This window comes from Cajanus cajan, chromosome 2 (genome assembly GCF_000230855.2).
Source record: "Cajanus cajan strain Asha chromosome 2, NIPB_CcT2T_4, whole genome shotgun sequence".
Taxonomy (NCBI): domain Eukaryota; kingdom Viridiplantae; phylum Streptophyta; class Magnoliopsida; order Fabales; family Fabaceae; genus Cajanus; species Cajanus cajan.
The window spans coordinates 75,125,687-75,145,137 of record NC_138518.1 but is presented as its reverse complement, the minus strand read 5'-3'; the positions used below and the strand labels follow the sequence as shown (position 1 = coordinate 75,145,137).

General features: G+C 29.1%; 2 protein-coding genes across 3 annotated transcripts; one reads left to right on the top strand and one right to left on the bottom strand.

The window, feature by feature from the left end:
• Positions 1 to 460: 460 nt before the first annotated feature.
• NAP7 (non-intrinsic ABC protein 7) lies at positions 461 to 4,824 on the bottom strand. Of its 2 annotated transcripts, none has more exons than XM_020360127.3 (6): positions 4,470 to 4,824; positions 4,154 to 4,375; positions 3,672 to 3,971; positions 2,686 to 2,782; positions 1,888 to 2,014; positions 461 to 682 (listed from the first exon to the last, which is right to left on the bottom strand). In XM_020360127.3, exons 1-4 carry the CDS (start codon positions 4,725 to 4,727, stop codon positions 2,699 to 2,701), a joined length of 864 nt encoding a protein of 287 aa, XP_020215716.1. In that variant the 5' UTR covers positions 4,728 to 4,824; the 3' UTR covers positions 461 to 682; positions 1,888 to 2,014; positions 2,686 to 2,698. The 2 variants fall into 2 exon arrangements, with proteins under 2 accessions (XP_020215716.1, XP_020215715.1); XM_020360126.3 differs by having other exon boundaries at positions 2,680 to 2,782; positions 4,470 to 4,823.
• A 10,004-nt stretch (positions 4,825 to 14,828) lies between these two features.
• On the top strand, positions 14,829 to 18,920 carry LOC109799580 (ethanolamine-phosphate cytidylyltransferase). The gene is made up of 10 exons (XM_020360163.3): positions 14,829 to 14,961; positions 15,470 to 15,894; positions 16,010 to 16,245; positions 16,336 to 16,487; positions 16,734 to 16,805; positions 16,947 to 17,014; positions 17,107 to 17,227; positions 17,603 to 17,662; positions 17,755 to 17,877; positions 18,458 to 18,920. Exons 2-10 carry the CDS (start codon positions 15,536 to 15,538, stop codon positions 18,527 to 18,529), a joined length of 1,263 nt encoding a protein of 420 aa, XP_020215752.1. The 5' UTR covers positions 14,829 to 14,961; positions 15,470 to 15,535; the 3' UTR covers positions 18,530 to 18,920.
• The last annotated feature ends 531 nt before the right edge of the window (positions 18,921 to 19,451 follow it).

Below are 19,451 nucleotides of genomic sequence, written 5' to 3'. Positions count from 1 at the left end.
ATGTTTTTAATAATTTTAAATTTATTTTTAATGAGAATAAAAAAAACTGAATTTTATATACTAATAATATAAATTTTTATATTATTAATCTATTAAAAATATCATAAAAACAACTTTTAAAATAATTATTATAAAAATCAATTATTTTTTATTTATGCAACAATATGATACAATAATTTTAGAAAGAGTTATTAGAGGTAGAACGATTAATTATAATATAAATATTCAGATTGTTAGCGTAGATGCAATACGATGAAACTTTTCTATTACTACTTTCATTCTAAATGTTTAGTCTTTTTTAAATTTCTTTACATTTTAAAGTCTGATTATTTCTTTTTCTCGATTATACTCCTATTTATTGCTCCACTAACCAACACATTAATATTAACAATCCTAATTGCATTAGCGATAAAGTTGGCATGTGTGATCCAAAAGTAGATGGTTAAAAATGCAAAAGCCATTACACAAAAAACAAATGCAGAACTTCGAAACCTCAATTGAGAATTTGGTAAATGCAAGGTTCAATAGTTTCGATATTTCTCTATAAAGCCTACAGAAATAATGCTCAGAAGAATGTACATCCCAAGTCACCAAACATCAACATCTGCCGACATGAGCTCGGAATAGTCTGCTTCCTCGTTTTCAAAATGGAAACTGCTTCACTATAAAACTGCATACATACCTGCAACAGAAACAGACAGGTATTTTAAGAAAATTTTAATATTTTATCATGTATGCGATATTATTTGATATAAGTTACGAGTACCTTCGCATATCAGTAAATTTCATCATTTAGCTTGATCAAATATATTTTACCCATATAAGAAATAGTCGATAGTAAGAAATAATGAATATCTTTGATTCGCCAAATTCATGGTACTAGACAGAACAAAAAAATTGTTCGTCAGTTGATTTACAAAAGGGTCACGAGATTGGATAAAAATCTTACAAAAACACTTACTATCATATTATTGTACTAATACCACTGTTATTGCCCTCACCCACCACCACCCTATCCTTATCATTGTCACTATTCCCACCACCACCATCTTCAATGTTATTGTAGTTATCACAATTCTTACCAACATGCCCTCCATTAATATAATAATAATAATAATAATTCATTACAGTAACTAATATTAAAAGGATATTATAATAAATTTAACATTAATTTGTTTATGTTGTCCATTATTCACCAAATAATGTACAAAATAAAAAGTTGTCTAATAATTTAAGCATTTGTTCTATGTTGTTATCTTTGTCATCTATCTCAATTAGGCATGGCAATCTAGCCCGCCCCCGTGGGTACCGGCCCGAACCCGCCCCAATTTGGATGGGGAAAACCCGTGTTTATCGGGTTTTCCCCGATTGATAAAATCGGGGACGGGGATGTTAATACCCACCCCGCTCCCGCCCCCATACCCGCCCCCGCCCCCGCCCCCGCCTCGCTTAATAATATAATTAAAAAATTATTTATATATATATAAATCAAAATTAGAAATATTTATATATAAAAATTTATATTATTTTATTTTTCTTTTATTTTTTAAAATTATTCATATTTATTTAAAAGAAAAAAAGAAAAAAAAATAGGAGCGGGGGCGGAGGTGGGGCGGGGAAACCCGAACCCCGCCGGGGGCGGGGATGGGGATCTAGATTTTACCCCCGGCGGGTATCGGGGGCGGGGGCGGGGGCGGTTTAAATTTGCGGGGGCAGGGGCGGGGAACGTAAAACCCGCCCCCTCCCCGCCCAGTTGCCATGCCTAATCTCAATGTATATCAAACACACCCAATATTAAAAAAAAACTTAAAATAGATTGGAAATTTTTATGATTAAACTAACTAAATGAAATGTCGGTATTTGGAACAGAACATAAATGAATTTTACCTGGTAGTGCACCCGAACTCAAATATCCATGTTGAAAATATTTTCTGCTCCTTATTCGTACTGATGATATTGAGATTCAATGTTTAAATAATTTTCTTCCAGGATTATACTACCGAGAAAGGCACATCTGTAAGCAATTACAATTTGAATTTAGGAAATATTAGGCAAATGAAAATAAAAGAATATTTGGTTGCTAAAACATTAGATGAATGGATACAAGCATGACTTCACTAATAGTAATTAACACCACATTTGCATGACTAGGGTCAGTAACTACTATTATTGGCATAGAAAAATACAAAATCTTGTTACCCATAAACATGCTTTGCTCTAAGACAGGTTAAATAGCCAAAATGAAATTGTATCCAGTTTCCACAAAGATTAAATATTCAACTGCATCTTATCTTCGAGCAGTGAAACAATCAAGTTTTCCACATTCATCCTTAAGGAAAAAAGTTCCCATTAGATGCAACTACTGAATGCCAGCCTGTGCGGCACTCTCATCTTGGGTATGAGCAAGAACACCAAAATAATACATATTCCTAATAATATATATATATATATATATATATATATATATATATATATGAACCCATCCCCCTCCCCAATCACTAAATTTTATGATGTCTCTCATTAGTACCTTTTAAGAAAAAAAATGTTCATTATTACGTAGCTATATATTTTTAATTCCTAATTATGTTCTTCAAAGAGATACTCATGCAAATATTTATATGAAAGTCAATTTAAACTGAAATAAGCACAGGAAATTCACAATGAGGATAGAAAGGATACCCCTACTAGCTATACTATGTTAAGTAGAGACTGTTTCATATCCGTCTGCCTCAATAGCTTCTACCATTGATATGTCGCCTGTTCTTGCAATTTTCCCTTTGTCCTGATTTTTAAGAAGAAAAAAGAAAAGTCCATTCATGTTATTTCACAGCAGAGACATAATACATATACACAATCATTTTCTCATACACTATCTAAAACTGTTTTCTATGAAAGAAAAAAATATTCTATCAGAAGGCTAATAAATGCCCATATATACACAAATGAGACACGCCAGCAACACACTCTCTAACCCTCTCCTTCTAATATACTATTTATTGTTGTTTAAAGTTAACTGGAAGCTAAAAAATCATAGAGCTTATTAAATGAGAAGTGAGATTCACAAAATTTTATGATTTCCAATAAATTTTAGTTAATAACAAAAATGTGTTCAAAAGAGTGTGCTAGAATGTGTTGCTAGCATTTCTTTATAGTTTTAACAGAAATGAGGTGATCAACAAAGACTATTACACTACAGCATAGCTTGGATAAACTTCTTCACATGTACTAACTACTTATAGGAGAAAAAATAGTGAGGTGAAATGACTTAAACTTCTCTCATAAATAAAAACCTCTTTCAATTTTTGGAGAAATTAGATGAGAGAATGCTCATGCCAATTGGGAAATCTACTTCTTCAAGTTTGACCCTGACTTGAATTTGGTATTCTGCCTGCTCATGTCTACATGTTTTTTGGACCTTTTCCCCCCAACTTGCAAACTCAAGCAAGTTACAACTCAAACATTTAATAACATGCTCTTAACTACCAAAATCTCCCAAAGATAAAAACCAATTAAAATAAAAATACTTTCTTAACAGAATCCCAGCAAAAAAGGGATAAAGAATGTGATAGAGCTAACATCCTAGTTCCAATTATGAAAAGTTGAAACTCGTGCATCATATTCCTAGTCCAAAACTCAACAATAATGAAGATGAATAGTAAGTCATAAGTTACCATGACATGGACATGCGTGGGATTCAAAAGATCCAGAATCCGTCGATAATGAGTTATCATCAACAAAGATTTCTCTGGGGTGAGAATCCGGTTAACTGCATTGGAAACATCTCTGAGTGCATCAACATCCAACCCAGAATCAATTTCATCCAAAATAGCCAAGTCTGCCCCCAAAACTGCGAGCTGCAAGATTTCATTGCGCTTGCGTTCACCGCCACTAAACCCTTCGTTCACATTCCTATTGAGAAAGTCGGGCTTCATGTTAACTAGCTCAAGTTTCTCCATCAGGTAAGAAAAACACTGCAACGCAAAACAATCATAATTATAACATAACATAACAACAAGAAAAGAGAGATATTAATCTCCTCTTCAGATAAACTTTTCCATAAACACTTACAAGCGAAACAAATAAAAAAGTAAAATGAATGAAACTTCTCTCCCACGATTTAAAATCAATTTATGAACTTCAACTTTTATGATACCTCGAGCGGTCCAAGCTCAGGTAGACCAAGCTTTTTTCTGCGGGCATTGTAGGCCATGACGAGAAACTCATCATTGGAAACACCGGGGATTTCAACAGGGGATTGGAAACTCATGAAGAGACCCGCAAGAGACCTTTCTTCAGGTTCCATCTCAAGCAAATTCTCACCTTTGAACACAACACTACCCCCAGTTACTTCATAATCCGGATGCCCCACAAGAACCTGCATATAGTTCAATTACTATCATCACATTTCAATACGAAAAGCCTTTTTTTTTAAATTGAATTGAATGAAAGAGGGTAGGTAAGTGTTTGACCTTGGCGAAAGTGCTTTTGCCAGAACCGTTTTTTCCCATGATGGCGTGGACCTCTCCTTGGTTGACGGTGAGGTTAACGCCGTGGAGAATCTCGACGTTGGATTCCACGATTTTGGCCCTCAGGTCATTGACTTGGAGGAGGGGAGCGCCGCCGCTGGCGACGCAAACGCGGTGGTTGGCGCGGCGGAGGGTGGGTTTTGGGGTTCGCCGGAGAGGAATAACGGTGGGAGAAGAGTGGGTTGGTAGGGTTAAAGCCATCACTGCACTGAAAGAAACGCTGAGAATCGAACTGCCCAAACCCCCTTTTGCTATCCTATGCTTGTTTTTTCTGCCTCCAGCCTCCAACTCATACCTCCCATTTTATTTATTTATTTTCCTATATGATCGTCTTGCATTAAATAAAAAAATGTGCACCTTTACTGTGTACACCAATTATTTTACATTAGAAAAGTTATAGCGTCTACCCCTGTAATAAAATAAAATATTAAAAATAATAATAATTATGTATACAGTTGACTAATAAGAAATTATTAATTATACAATAGTTTGTAATTATATAATAGTTCTTGTAAAAAATTTCAAATGTCTTTTGCACCATGTTAGGTGTGAGAGTACTAAAAGGATCCCTATTGCTGGACATAGAGGATGTCACGTTAAACACAACAGAATTAGAGAAGTTTCTGACCTCTTGAACTTGGGTGCAAACGAAGCTACATCGGACACAATGATGATAACGGAAGAGCATAGGAGAGGGAAAGATCAAGCCTTTGAGACAAGTGTGAAATGAGTTGTTTATATGAAACAATGTTGATACTTGATATGCGAAATTCTAGCAAGAGCTTGATAGTGAGAAATCCAAGACAGGCTTGGTTATTTTAAGAGACTAAACATAAAGGTATGATAGTGTGATGAAGTAGGATGATCGCTATACGCATTTATGTGTTGTGTAATGTGATTAGAGTTCACAATGCATATATGCATAGTTTATTCAGAGGCAGGTTGCTTTCCTATGTGGGAAGGCTTTTATGATCTTTTATCTTGGTCTTGAGGTGTTATAATCAAAAACCTCTAACATTGTAGGGAGGTATTCATGACCAATTATAATACTACAATTGACTCATGATAAAATTTGTTCTAGTGAGAGTGGACCGTGAGATAGGTGGCCTTTGTGATTTTGTTTGTGTGCTCCTCAACTGATTCATTTATAAACGCCTTGTGCAGTTTCAAGAATGGTATCATGTGCATAAAAAATTAAGAACATGAGTCACATGAGTCCTATGTTTCATGGGAAATGAAAACGTATGAATTGAGATTGAGACGGTGATGAATGGTGTTAACGTGAGATATGATGTGTGTGTTTAGATGTTATTCATGTTCTTATATTCTTATTCATCTTACTTATTATCTTAATTGGATGGAAGCAAAACGTTATTTTTAAGTGTTGACAAGATAGATGAGTTTGAATATGTTGGAGACAAGACTTAGGCTTCGATTAATATTTGATGGGATTGTTTTGTTAGTGTGATATCAAAGCTTAACACGTTAAATAATGCTTGCATTTACTCATGTTTGATATTGAAAAAAATTCAAGTTTTATCTATACTAAATTATTAAAAAGGGTTGCTTATCATTTATCTGCATATTAAGCCTAATAATTTTGGACATAAGTGGGTGTTTTTCCAAAAAAAAAAATAAATCTCACATTGACTAAAAATATAACAGTCTATAAAGAGGAGACATCATTCACTTTACAAGTTGATCTTACAAAATTGAGTTACACTCAAGTCTACTGTGATATCAAAGTTATCCTAAGTTCATTAAAAACTCAGGTTTCATCTATATTAGATTATTAAAACTAAAAGGGTTGTTCACCATTTATACATGCATCAGGTCTAATAATATTATGTATTAGGAGGTTGTATTGGAAAAAATATCAAAGTCTCACTTATGCTAAATCATTAAAAAAATGGCCACTCACCATATGTGAGGATATATATTGAGAGAAAAAAATTAAAATCCTACATCAACTGGAGATAGGACGAAGCAAAAAGTTTATAACTAGGAAAGAGTATTTACCATACAAACTAGTTTTGTAGGGTTGAATCCAAACCCATTATTCTAACATTTGATTTGAGAACCTTAGTTAAATTTGGAGTCTTTTTTATTATGTTTTTCTTTATTTATGTTATTTCTTTTGTAAACTTGTAAAAACAACGAATAATAATGTGAATACTTTTGTCTGTGAAGAAAATCATTTTAATCAAATTTAACATTGTAATTGTTATCTTGTTACATTGAAAACATTTTGGGATAGAAGGAGTGTCATGTGTTGAACTAGTGTTGGGTTTCCAATTTTCCGTGCATAGTTTGTCATTTCAATTTCTTTCACAACATAAACAATGTTTTGCATCATCATCATACACCGATCATGTAAAATGACTTTGAACTTTGAACTATCAATTAATATTATAATGATTTTTTATTTATTTATTATAGAAGACAACAATTTACTACATCTAGTAACTTGTGATTAGATGATAGTGTAAAATTAGTGCATCACCTATTTTTTTCATTTCTAATTACACTTAAAAATATAAAAGTCTTAAATAAGATTTTAATTCTTATAAAATGAGTAAGTTTTAATTTTGATATGTATAAAAAAAATTCTTGCTTAAGATTTATATGTAAATTTTATCTTAAGCCTCATAAATTTTAAGCATGGGTCTCCCTTAAAGATATAATAAGTATTCTAATTTTAAGAAATAGGCAATTACAATAAATAAATATATATATATATATATATATATATATATAATTAATGTTATATGTATGGCGTACAATAAATCAGATGTAATACTGAAATATGCTGGAACTTGTCTATTATTAGATGAGTTTATAACAAACATAAAACATGTGAATAAATATTTTTCCTTTAATAATCTTATAAATAGAGGAAGATGACTGAACCAACTCCCCCTAATACATTTGGTATGCACTTGTGTTGAGTACAAGGAAGGAGGACTATATGATTCACACTATTTTTTGTTCTTGATTTAAATAAGAATATTGATAAAAGAATTAAAAATATATACACGTGATCATTCAAAGTGCATTCTTCATGACGTGTAACGAGCGTCCTCTCGCCCAATATAACATGTTCTCATTTCTAATATGCTTTTAATTAACGCACCTTTTTTTTAATTAAAGTATGAATTTTTTTCTTTCTAAATTACCCTTCTTTCTATTGAAAGCTACAATTATTACATTATATTATTTTTTATATTAAAAATTATAATATCTTCCTTCAACAAATTTTAATATATAACACTTTATTCATTTTTTAAATTTTTCATTAATTCCGGTCATAAGAAAAAAAATATATCATCAAAACAGTTTTTATACTGATATTTTATCAAAGATGTAAATATTACACGACCTTCCTTTTTTTATAAATACTTTTCTTCTTAAAAATTTAAACATGCTATATTTTAAAAATATATCTCTTAATTTGTATATTTAATTATTATTTTAAAAATTATTATATATTTTTTTTAAAATTATCTAAATACATCTTAAAAAAATATTTTGATAATTATTTTTACAAAATATTTTTAAAATTACATATAAAAAATAATATATATATATATATATATATAATAAAATTAAATACAAGTATTAAGATATTATTTAATCAACATAATTAATATATTATTTTTATAAAAAAAATTAAATTAAATAATATTTTTGTTATATAATATTAATTATATATACATGTATATTAAATTAATATATTATTTAATTGATGTTACTAATAAAATATTTAAATATCATATAAATAAATTAATGTTTTATAATAAAGTATTATTTATTATACTTAATTAATGTAATGTTAAAATATGTGTATTAAATACACAATTTTTGAATAATATATATTAAAGATTTTATTACTAAATAAAATATAATCATTATTCCCTCTATTTTTTATTTATAGTTGTTTTGACATTATTTTTTTTCTTTTTTCATTGTCACTTTTCTAAAATAATGACTTATTATTATTATTTTTATTTTTATCTTTGATAATTAGTGTGTTTAGGGTATAACAAGAAAATAAGTAATAAATATTTTGAAAAACAAAAATATCAACCGTTTTCTTAATTCTTGTGTATAACCTTAAACGTCAAATAAAAAAAATGAAAAGAGTATAAAATTTAATATATATATATATATATATATATATATATATGTTAATTTATATTAGATATATTGACGTATATATAAAAGTATAATATATAATTTAATTTATAAATTTATTTAATTAATTATGTTAAAATTAAATTTCAAATTAATTAAATATTTTATAATTTTGTAATTTAGTGAATGAATGAAAATGAATTTAAATTATATTTTTTATAAATAATTAAATTAAAATTATAGTTTTTTATAAATAATTAAATTAAAAGTATTTTTTAAATCTTATAATGATAACTTTTTAGTGATGTTAAGTTAATATAACAAGAGATTAATAATATAATATGAAGTTTTAAGGGATAAAAATATAATTTATTTTATATCTTAAAATATGTAAGATGGATAACATGATTTACACTTATTTTTTTAGCACATGAGAAAAGTTTATTAAATTAACTCATTTTTTAATACAATTTCTAATAAACGATAATGAATAGAATAAAAGTTCAACAAAACAAGATTTTATAAAAATCAAGATTAAAGTTTGAAAAGGAAAAAAACAGATTTTATTTTATATAGAATTTGATGATTTTATTAATAAATATAAGTAAAAAAAATGTTTAATAACTTAAATATATTTTAGTCCTTCAATTTTAGAATAAATTTATTTTTGTCCTTTAAATTTACAAGTGTTATTTTTAATTATAAAATTTTCAAAAAAATTGTTTTAATGTTTCATGTTCCAATAATATATTTAAAAGTCATAGATTGAAACATTTATATATCATCATTTAAGTTTAATGTAGTGTCACTAATAGAGGTATTAGATAAATTTTATGCAACAATATTAGACAATTTTTCTAACAAAATTTAAGTATAAGGACTAAAACATTTTAAGCCTTAATTTTCTTTTAAAATACAAATTGTAAAATTTTAATTACTGGTAAAAAATAAAAATTCAAATATTTTAATGACACTCATAATAAATTATAAAATATGTGATGATTTATTGATTACGTACGTTAATTACGAACTTACGACCTTTGTTCTTTAAATGTATTTAATTATGTTTTAAAATAAATTATAATTATACCAAATGTATAAAGTTAAAATCTTTAGCAATTATCTTTTTTCAAATTCAATGCTAAAAGAATGTAGTTAAACTAAATTGGCAAAAGGCAACATATGTTTATTAAGCAATCAAAGAAAGGAAAGAACATCGTTCTTTTATGGTTCTCTCATCTTTGATCCTTTCTTTTATTTGTTATGCATTCCAAACATGTTGTTAAACTAAATTGGCAAAAGGCAATAAAATTTAGTTCAGAGCATCTGTAATGGAGGTTGTTTATCTCCTGTGTCGCATTACTGCCAAATCAATTTTGCCCAACTTTATGGGTTGCTTAAATTTTAGCAAAAAAACAACTCTGCTAAAATTTAAGCAACACATAAAGTTGGGCAGAACTGATTTGGCAGTAACACGACACAACTCTGCTAAAATTTCAGCAACCCATAAAATAAGTTAGAGCTGATTTGGCAATGATATAACACAAGGGATTACTTATAAACAACTTCCATTAAAGATGCTCTTAGTGGGTTTGAAAATAATTGAATAAAGTGGATTCGGTATTTTAAACTTCACATGCTTCCCTTTCCATCAAATATCAATGCCAAAACTCATATGACTTGTTGCGTACAATATTATATCATTTTTATTAATTCAAACATATCTCAAATCATTTATTTTCGAGTAAACAACTTTAATTAGTTTCTTAAATAGACTTCGCAATTTACTTCTAAAAACCATTTCATATTGTACAAAAGGTGATTTTTATCATAAATACTCGAATCTTAAGTGTTTGGGAAATCAGTTTATTATTTTTCTACCGGATAATGGTATGAATATTAGGGAAAGCACTTTAGAAGGATCTATAACTCCTCGCGATCACATTGAAGACTTCTCGTATCATTAATGGATCCTCTTATGGGCCTGCATATGGGTCTGGCCCATCAAGGTTAGTATAAATAAGTATGACTAGTGACAAAGAGATGTACGTTTTCATAATTACCAGTTTGATTAGCAGTGATATCTCTGAGATCGATGACTGACTTAAGCATTGGAGTGCCTTTTGCAGGTACCCTCTCTTTCCCTAGGATACATCATGGAAGACGAAGACCCAATAGGAGTAACAAAATTACCGGAGTACCCTCGTGCAGGTACAATTTTCCTTCTAAAACGCATATTTTTCTTAATTCGGAAATTATAAGGCATACTCGCGATTGAAGTTTTTTTGAATGCGGAAATTATTCATAATTTACTTTTATTTAAACTTGATAGTTAAAATTAATTTATATCAATGTAAATTCAAGACCACTCTACAACTTTGTAAAAATTAATAATACCTATTATTAGTTAATAAAGTAAATACTCTAAAAAAAGTTAAGTGTAGTAAGAATAGATAAATATTAGGATAATAACGCAAGCACATCATAAATTTCATATCTTTAGGATAAATATTTAATCTGATGGGTTATTTTATCGTGTTATTACACAAACATACTTCACAATGATGAGATATTGTCTGTTTTGGGCCTTAGCTCTCACGGTTTTGCTTTTGGTCATCACCCAAAAGGCCTCTCAATCATTGAAGTATGTTTGTATTATATAAGTTATTATTTGTTGTTTTATTTTATCGATGTGAGACTTGTTTGTATCCCAACACACTTTAATATATATGTAAGAAAACAAAATGTATAAATATTATTATCACAAATATTTGTGAAAAGAAATATGATTTGATGGCTCCATGGGCTACAGTGATTCTTGTGATTAAATAAGTTGAATGGTACGTATGGAATGAACAGTTTGATTGATGCGTGCTGTCAAAGCTATTAATGATGTCATCAAATATGTTCTCAATCTTAGACAACTAACATTCTTATTTATTATCCCACCTTCAGTCCCGGGGATGTCACAACATTCATATCAAATCAAACACAAAGAAAACATCATTACGTGTAATATTTTTTTATTAACAAGTTTCAATTACAATAAAACACGAACTCATGTACGATTATAATTATTATCGTTTGTTTTTAGAGTTTTAGGGGAAATTACATATCGTCAATCTCATTTTTGAGTATAAGTTCATATCAAATAATATTAAATACAATAAAATTTAAATTTGTTCTAAAGTCCTATGTAATAAGTTAAACAATTCAACTAATCGTCTCTCTTGTATAATTGATTAGATGTATTTACTAAACCATGCATTAACATTTACATTATTAACATGTTATTAACTTTAGTTTCGGGTAAATCAAATAATGACAAATCCATGATTGACACAATATTATAAGTTTAATTTTTATTATTGTTGCATTGTATATGAAAAAAAAAACCAATTAATATGCTATTAAATATTTTAATTGTACCACTAAATATCATGTACAATTGATACTAAGTTAAGATTTCAAATTTTTTATTAAAGATTTTAAATATCTTTGAATTGTTTAAAAAAAAAATTATCTATCAAAATTATAATAGCGTCTCTTAAAATAATTTTCTCTCTTTTCACTTAATTATTTTTCATCTAATTAATTAATATTTTAAAAAAAATTATATATCCATTTATCTTCTTTAATCTTAATAAGAAAAAGAAATTTTTATCTAATTAATTTCAATTATTTATTATCTTTTATCTAAAATAATTTTTAATCAAATACAAATATTTTAGAGATGATATAATTAATACAGCTAACAATAACTAGATAATCTTATAACAAAAACAAGTAAAAAAGTGATAATAATTATATATATATATATACATATATATATATATATATATATATATATATATATATATATATTTTTTATTTTTTTTTGACAAAGGTAGTGTGTGTATATATGTGTTTTCATCAAACAAAAACTCACTTATAAATATCATATATTATTATTATTATTTTACTTAACATTGATGTACTTTTTTTTAAGATAACTTAAAGTAAAGGCTTTGTTGACCTTAGAGTTCAGTTGACCTTACTTTGATTTTAATTCTTGTAAAAAAAAATAGTTATTTTTTATTCTTTTAAAAATTAAAACTATTTTTTAATCTCTGTCTGTCACAATATAACTTTTATCAATTACTTATATTTTTATTAGAAAGTTATTGATTATTTTAGGTGATATTCACAATTAGTTATTATACTTTACCTTTAGTGATATTTCTAAATTTTTTATAAACTCTTAAAATAAATGTTATATATATACTTTAAATGGTTATTAAAGACAAAAATTGACAAATTTTAAATTTTAGAAAGATGAACATAAAAATATATATTTTACAAAGTCAAAACCAATTTTTTTCCATTTTATAGGAATCATATTTACAAATTTTAAAAGGATAAAAAACAAAAAAAAATTACAAACACTAAAATTAAAACTTACTTATTCTACATGAACTAAAAATATATTTAAATTATTATTATTTTTTCTATTTTTATCTTTTAAAGTTTATCTGTAAACCCCACATATTCTTTTTAAATTTAATAAGTTTTTAGACTTCTAAATCTTTTAAAATATTTTTTTTATCCGGGTAATGCGATTAAGAAAAAATAAAAAAAAAAATCACATAAAAAACTAGTTTATAATTTTCTATCAATTTTAAAATTGTCGTTTAAATTAAATCGATTTTGAACAGAGCTCAAAACATGCACTAAGAAAATGGTTCACACCCGTGGGTGGTCTATTAAGAATCCTCAAAGCTTCAGCCTTCATTGTTCCCAATTTGGCAAGGCATCCACAGATAATCAAACACAAATTAAATTTAAAACTTTTTAGTCAATCCTTAACATTTCTCTGACAAATTAAAAGATCATTTTGTTACTTTTTACTAATAATATTAATATTGACCGGTATGATATCTATCACAATTTGCCATATATTATCAAGTTAATCAAATTAAAATAATAAACTCACATAAAATCCTATTTGACATGATAGAAATACTTTCAAACAATAAAGTGAATTTCTTTAAATTAAAGAAATTAAACTAGAACAAAAAATTAAAACGAGTAATAAAATTACTCTCTTCATCACATAATAAGTATAATTTTAACATTTAAAAAATATTTCAAAATAAATATCATCCTCATTTTTAATGTGATATTTATTCTTTTCTTCTTATTAATTTGTCTCTTCATAAATCATCCAATATTATAATAATTAAAAAGTAACATATTTTTATATTGAAAGAATGAATTATTTTGATAAAATTTATTAAAAAAAAATAATACATTTATTGTTATATTTAATTTGTATCATTGTGGAAAGGAGGAATATTATAAGCATTCATTTTATCACATCATTCAATCTGATTACATGTAAATTTTTCCCGATTATTTGTGTCAAAATTTACCACTGTAGTACCATACATAAATAAATGGTTATTCTCTTGGTACATATTCTTCTCTATTATTAACTAACAATAAACAGAGACATATATTTAATTGACATGTTATTTAATATGTCATTTAATATGTTAACATTATAATTAAGTTTTTTCAACTTATTGATTACTCTTTTAATTTGTATTATTCAAATGTTGTTTTTCTTGAATCCAGAAAAAAAAAAAACCTTAAGTAATTTTTTGAAAACCAATTATTTTTACATAACTTTTTTTTTATTATAAATATTAATATATTGTTTAGTTTCTTATATTTTAATTAAAGAACATAAAATAAATATGTGAATGTTTACTTGTTTAGAGTGGAGAGTGGTAGATATATGCGAATGTTTGTTTGAAAATGTATGATGAAAGCATTAAATTGAATGGAAGAAGGGAAGGGCAAGCACGGAAGCAACACGCAAATGGTGTTGCCCCATATATGTAGAGAGTGACGCAACGAGTTAAGGCAGAACCACACATAAGAAGGAGGGTCCATTCGTGGTGGGACACACAAATACTCAAATCAGATATTCCTCAATCGGGATTTTTCATTTCTTCTGGTATTCTAGAACAACTTTAATAATAATCACTACTATTCGTGGGAGTTTAAGAGTTATTCCACGTTTATTATTGACTAGTAAATTTATGATATTCTATTTATTTCACTTTACTTTTATATTTATATATATATATATGTTTCAATAAAGAGACGCTTATTTTGTTTCAGACAAAAGTATTGTTGCAAAGCTAAAAACTACGAGGAGCTTTCCTCCATACGAATCAAAGGAGGAGAGAGAGAGAGAGAGGAGACACAGACACAAAGGAAACGGAAAAAGCAACAAAAAGTAATTAAAAAAAAGGTTTGGATTCGATCTCTTGTTTATGCCATCCATATTCGTTTTCTTTTTCTCTTTCGGCAATTGCATCTAATCAAACTCGGTTTTCTTCTCACCCTTTTCATTTCCGCACTTGCTTACTCCCCAATTCTCTCTCTCTCTTTTTTTCTTCTTCAGGATCTCAGGTGGGTTTGCGTTATTTCTCAAATTGGACGCATATTTTTTTCCCTCTCATATTAATCTGCATACCCTGTTGAAGATTCGTTCTAACTTTTAATTTTATTACGGCAAAGTTGCGTTTTTTTTTAATATATTTTTTATTAGCTAGATCAGAAACATGTGAATGTCCCAATTGTTAATTTGCATGTAAATGGTTGTTTAATTTCGTTGTGGTGGCTATTCAACTTGCATTTGTGAAGCATTGAGTTTTTCTAGCAATGTTTGATGGAATTGAGCTTGAGAGTTAGGTAGGATTATGGAGAGAATAAAATGCATTTGATTGATTCAGTTCTGCCATGATGGTTGGTTGCAGGTCTGTGCCTCCTCTGATATATAAGATAATACCTAGTGTCTGAGACGAAAGAAAAAAAATAACAACATGGATTATGAAAACAACAGTTGGATTTGGGAGGGGGTAAACTACTACCCTCGTGTGTTTGGGGGTCTAATGGTTACAGCAGCCTTGTTGGGGTTGTCAAGCAGCTACTTTGGTGGGATTGGGGTTCCTTCTTTGTCACTGCCATGTTTTTGGTCTAATTTGGGGATTTTCCCCAAGAAGAAATCGGGGAAGAGGCGCATTCGGGTTTACATGGATGGCTGTTTCGATCTGATGCATTATGGTCATGCCAATGCACTCAGGCAAGCAAAGGCTCTAGGAGATGAATTGGTTGTGGGTCTTGTGAGTGATGAGGAGATCATGGCCAATAAAGGGCCACCCGTTTTGTCCATGGAGGAGAGGTATAGCCTCTTTGATTCTAAAGTGATGTATATTTACCTTTTATCTTGTACTTGTGATTCTGGGAACTGAATTATGGAAGTCAGCTTTTTATTTGATAATGTGTTTATCTTCCAGGCTGACCCTTGTCAGTGGATTGAAGTGGGTGGATGAGGTCATAACTGATGCTCCTTATGCAATTACTGAGAAATTCTTGAATCGTCTCTTTCATGAATACAAAATTGACTATGTCATACATGGCGATGATCCTTGCCTGCTTCCAGATGGAACAGATGCATATGCTGCAGCAAAGAAAGCTGGACGCTACAAGCAAATTAAACGTACTGAAGGAGTTTCCAGTACAGATATCGTAGGTAATATACTTTATGTTGATAATTGATACCTTCTTGACGCTCCCCAATGATTTCCATAAACCATTGTTTTGCTAATAATATGTATTACAGGAAGAATAATGACTTCTTTAAGAGATCCAAAAATTTGTGAAGATCATAATGGCACCGAGGTAAAACCTCAAGAAAAAAACCATTCAAAGGCTTCCCACATATCCCAATTCCTTCCAACTTCCCGACGTATTGTGCAGTTTTCAAATGGCAAGGTATGCCTATTCTTTCAAAGGAATGCTGTATATTTGGTTCATAATTCTAGAAACCTACTTATTCTCTGGTGAATTTTTAGTTAGATATATTTTTGCTATTTCTTTAAGAGCTACACTAAATCATACCAAGATTTATATGGTTTTACTTGACGCAACAAACAATACTTTTAAATTTGTGACAATTTGTCTTCATTACAAGTTGAACTTGTTCATGCGATAATCCATTGTCACTCCATCTCATTTTAGGGTCCTAGACCAAACGCACGTATTGTATACATTGATGGGGCATTTGATCTCTTCCATGCTGGCCATGTTGAGGTACACTGATAAGTTTTATATTGGGTGTAATTTATCATCTTCTCAGTTAAATGCTAAAGTTCATGATCAAACAGGTAGGCACCATTTTATGTATTTGTTATGCTATAATTGTGTTTTATTTATTATTCCATGTTCTCTCAGATACTTAAGAGGGCTAGGGAGCTTGGAGATTTTCTTCTAGTTGGTATCCACTCAGATGAGACAGTGAGGTATATGGTTTATTATCATGCGAAGTTGACTTCATAGGTATTATCCAGGTGATGGTGAAACTACAGATAAGAAACTAACAACTTATTTGCAGTGAGCATAGAGGAAATCACTATCCAATTATGCATCTGCATGAGCGTAGCCTGAGCGTGTTAGCTTGCCGTTATGTCGATGAAGTTATTATTGGTTCACCTTGGGAAATTACAAAAGACATGGTAAGTCTCTGATTCTACATTTTCTGGATTTCATTTAAGTAGCTTTACCATTTTATTTGAAATTGTTTTTGGTGCATTGACTAATATTAACTTTTTTTTTACCTTGTGTACTCAAGTGAAGGATTTAATTTTTATTATACTTGGTGATTTCATGAAATGTCGTCCCCAGCTTTTCCCATCGCATTGTTGTTGAACATATACATTGCAAAATATAATTTTTTCTTATAGATAATACGAACCAATTAGATGTTTTCATTATCATGAGGTTATTTTTTTTTGGAACAAGTTGATTTCTGCATCAGAAGCATTTTGACCATAATTTGAATCCATTGGAATATGTCATTATGATGAAGTATATTTTTTGGAATCAAACAGATCACAACTTTCGATATCTCATTAGTTGTGCATGGTACTGTTGCTGAGAAGTCATTAAATGTAAGTGCACCCGTACTTTTGCAGTTCACTTGGGATTCAATATCGTTTCCTGTTTTTTATTGACATATTAGTGAACAACTTGTATTATGCAGTGTGAAATCGATCCATATGAGGTCCCAAAGAGCATCGGAATATTCCGCTTGCTTGAAAGCCCAAAAAATATTACTACTGCCACCGTAGCTCATAGAATAATGGCTAATCATGAAGCTTACGTGGTAATTTCTTGTTACGCAATTTTTTTTTTTCCATTTGTGTTTTCAATATTTGAGCAACCTTCACAAATTGTTGATTGTTAATTCGTTATTTTAATTATAAGGCCAATATGGAATTTGTCTAGGCACTGTTAATTTTATAATCCTTCCCAAGTTGCATTGTTTGCCTCTCGAATTAAAGATTCATTAAATATCTATTTCACATTCCTGAAATTGTACTCCAATTTATGGAATCCGATGTGAACAAGCTCGAGTCATTCACATGCCGCTGAAGCATTTGAAAGGTTATGTGTGCGCATGCACGTGTGTTGATATCATATTGTAGTTTGCTTTGCATTTACGGATTGTTGTTGTTCAAGAACATAATTTGAATGGGATTTTAAATGGTTATTAGTTAGAATTTAACAAAATTTGGAAATTAGCACTTAAAATAAATCATCAAAAGCTCATTGTCTAATCAGTTCGCATTTTTTGATTAACTACAAAGTTTACCCTATTGAAGCTTTTCTTTCCCTTTTTTGCTTTTCCTCTAAAAATTGTGATAGATGTTTCAGCCTTATTCCTCTTATTGTCTCTGATGCAGAAACGCAATGCTAAGAAAACTAGGAGTGAGCAGAGATACTATGAAGAGAAAAAATACGTCTCTGGAGACTAGAGTGTATAGAATGATCTTGATCATTAGTTTGGTTCTGCTCTTCAAGCTTGACCCTGTCAGAGATGCTACATACAGAATGCATCATCCATACAGACTTTGTGAAGGACAAAGAGTGCAGAGTTATGACTAATAGAGTATCGTGGCCATAACCCAGGAATACTGATGTACTTAATGTCCTCATTTTTTGTTTGTCATCTTAACGGCACCCATGTGGGTCGCCCATCAGTTTTATGCCATTTGGTTTTTGCTGTGGTTTTGATGTTTTTACTTATTTAGTGCACTCCAGTAAGAGATTCCTTACTCTGATAGTATATTGTGATTATCAGAAGTTGTACGCATCCCGAATGGCTTTGCCTTTATTTATTCTGCTTTTAGCAGAATTATTATTTGATTTGGAGTGTGGAAAACCTCTTTCATTGTTTCTTATAGATGAGTCAATAAAAGAAAATTAAAGTTTATTTTTGTTGCAATCTGCACCGTTCTTAAGGCTCCTCCAGGTATGGTTATTTAGCCAAGTCTTCTAAAACCGGTTGATAACCTAACATGTGTGTTTAGAGTTGTACGAGACAAGAGTCGAGGAAAATTTGGTTAAGTATTCTTTTTTAATGAAAAATGACAATTCATAAATTCTCTTTTTGTTGCTAAAATGACATTTTAAAATGGAAGGAGTATTGGCTGATTTAATTTCTGAATTAATAAATAATCTCATTTTGAAGAATGTTAATGTTAATATTGTTGTTAAAATTAATAATGTAAGTTAATCATTAATAAATCAATTAATTTTATCTTTTAAACTCGACATGTATCCTTAGTTTGATCCTTAATTTAAAAACTACACACTATTAGTCAATTTAATACTTAACAGTAAAAATTTAATCATAGTTGTAATTTGAAGTTGTAATTTCAGTTTAATTCTTTCACT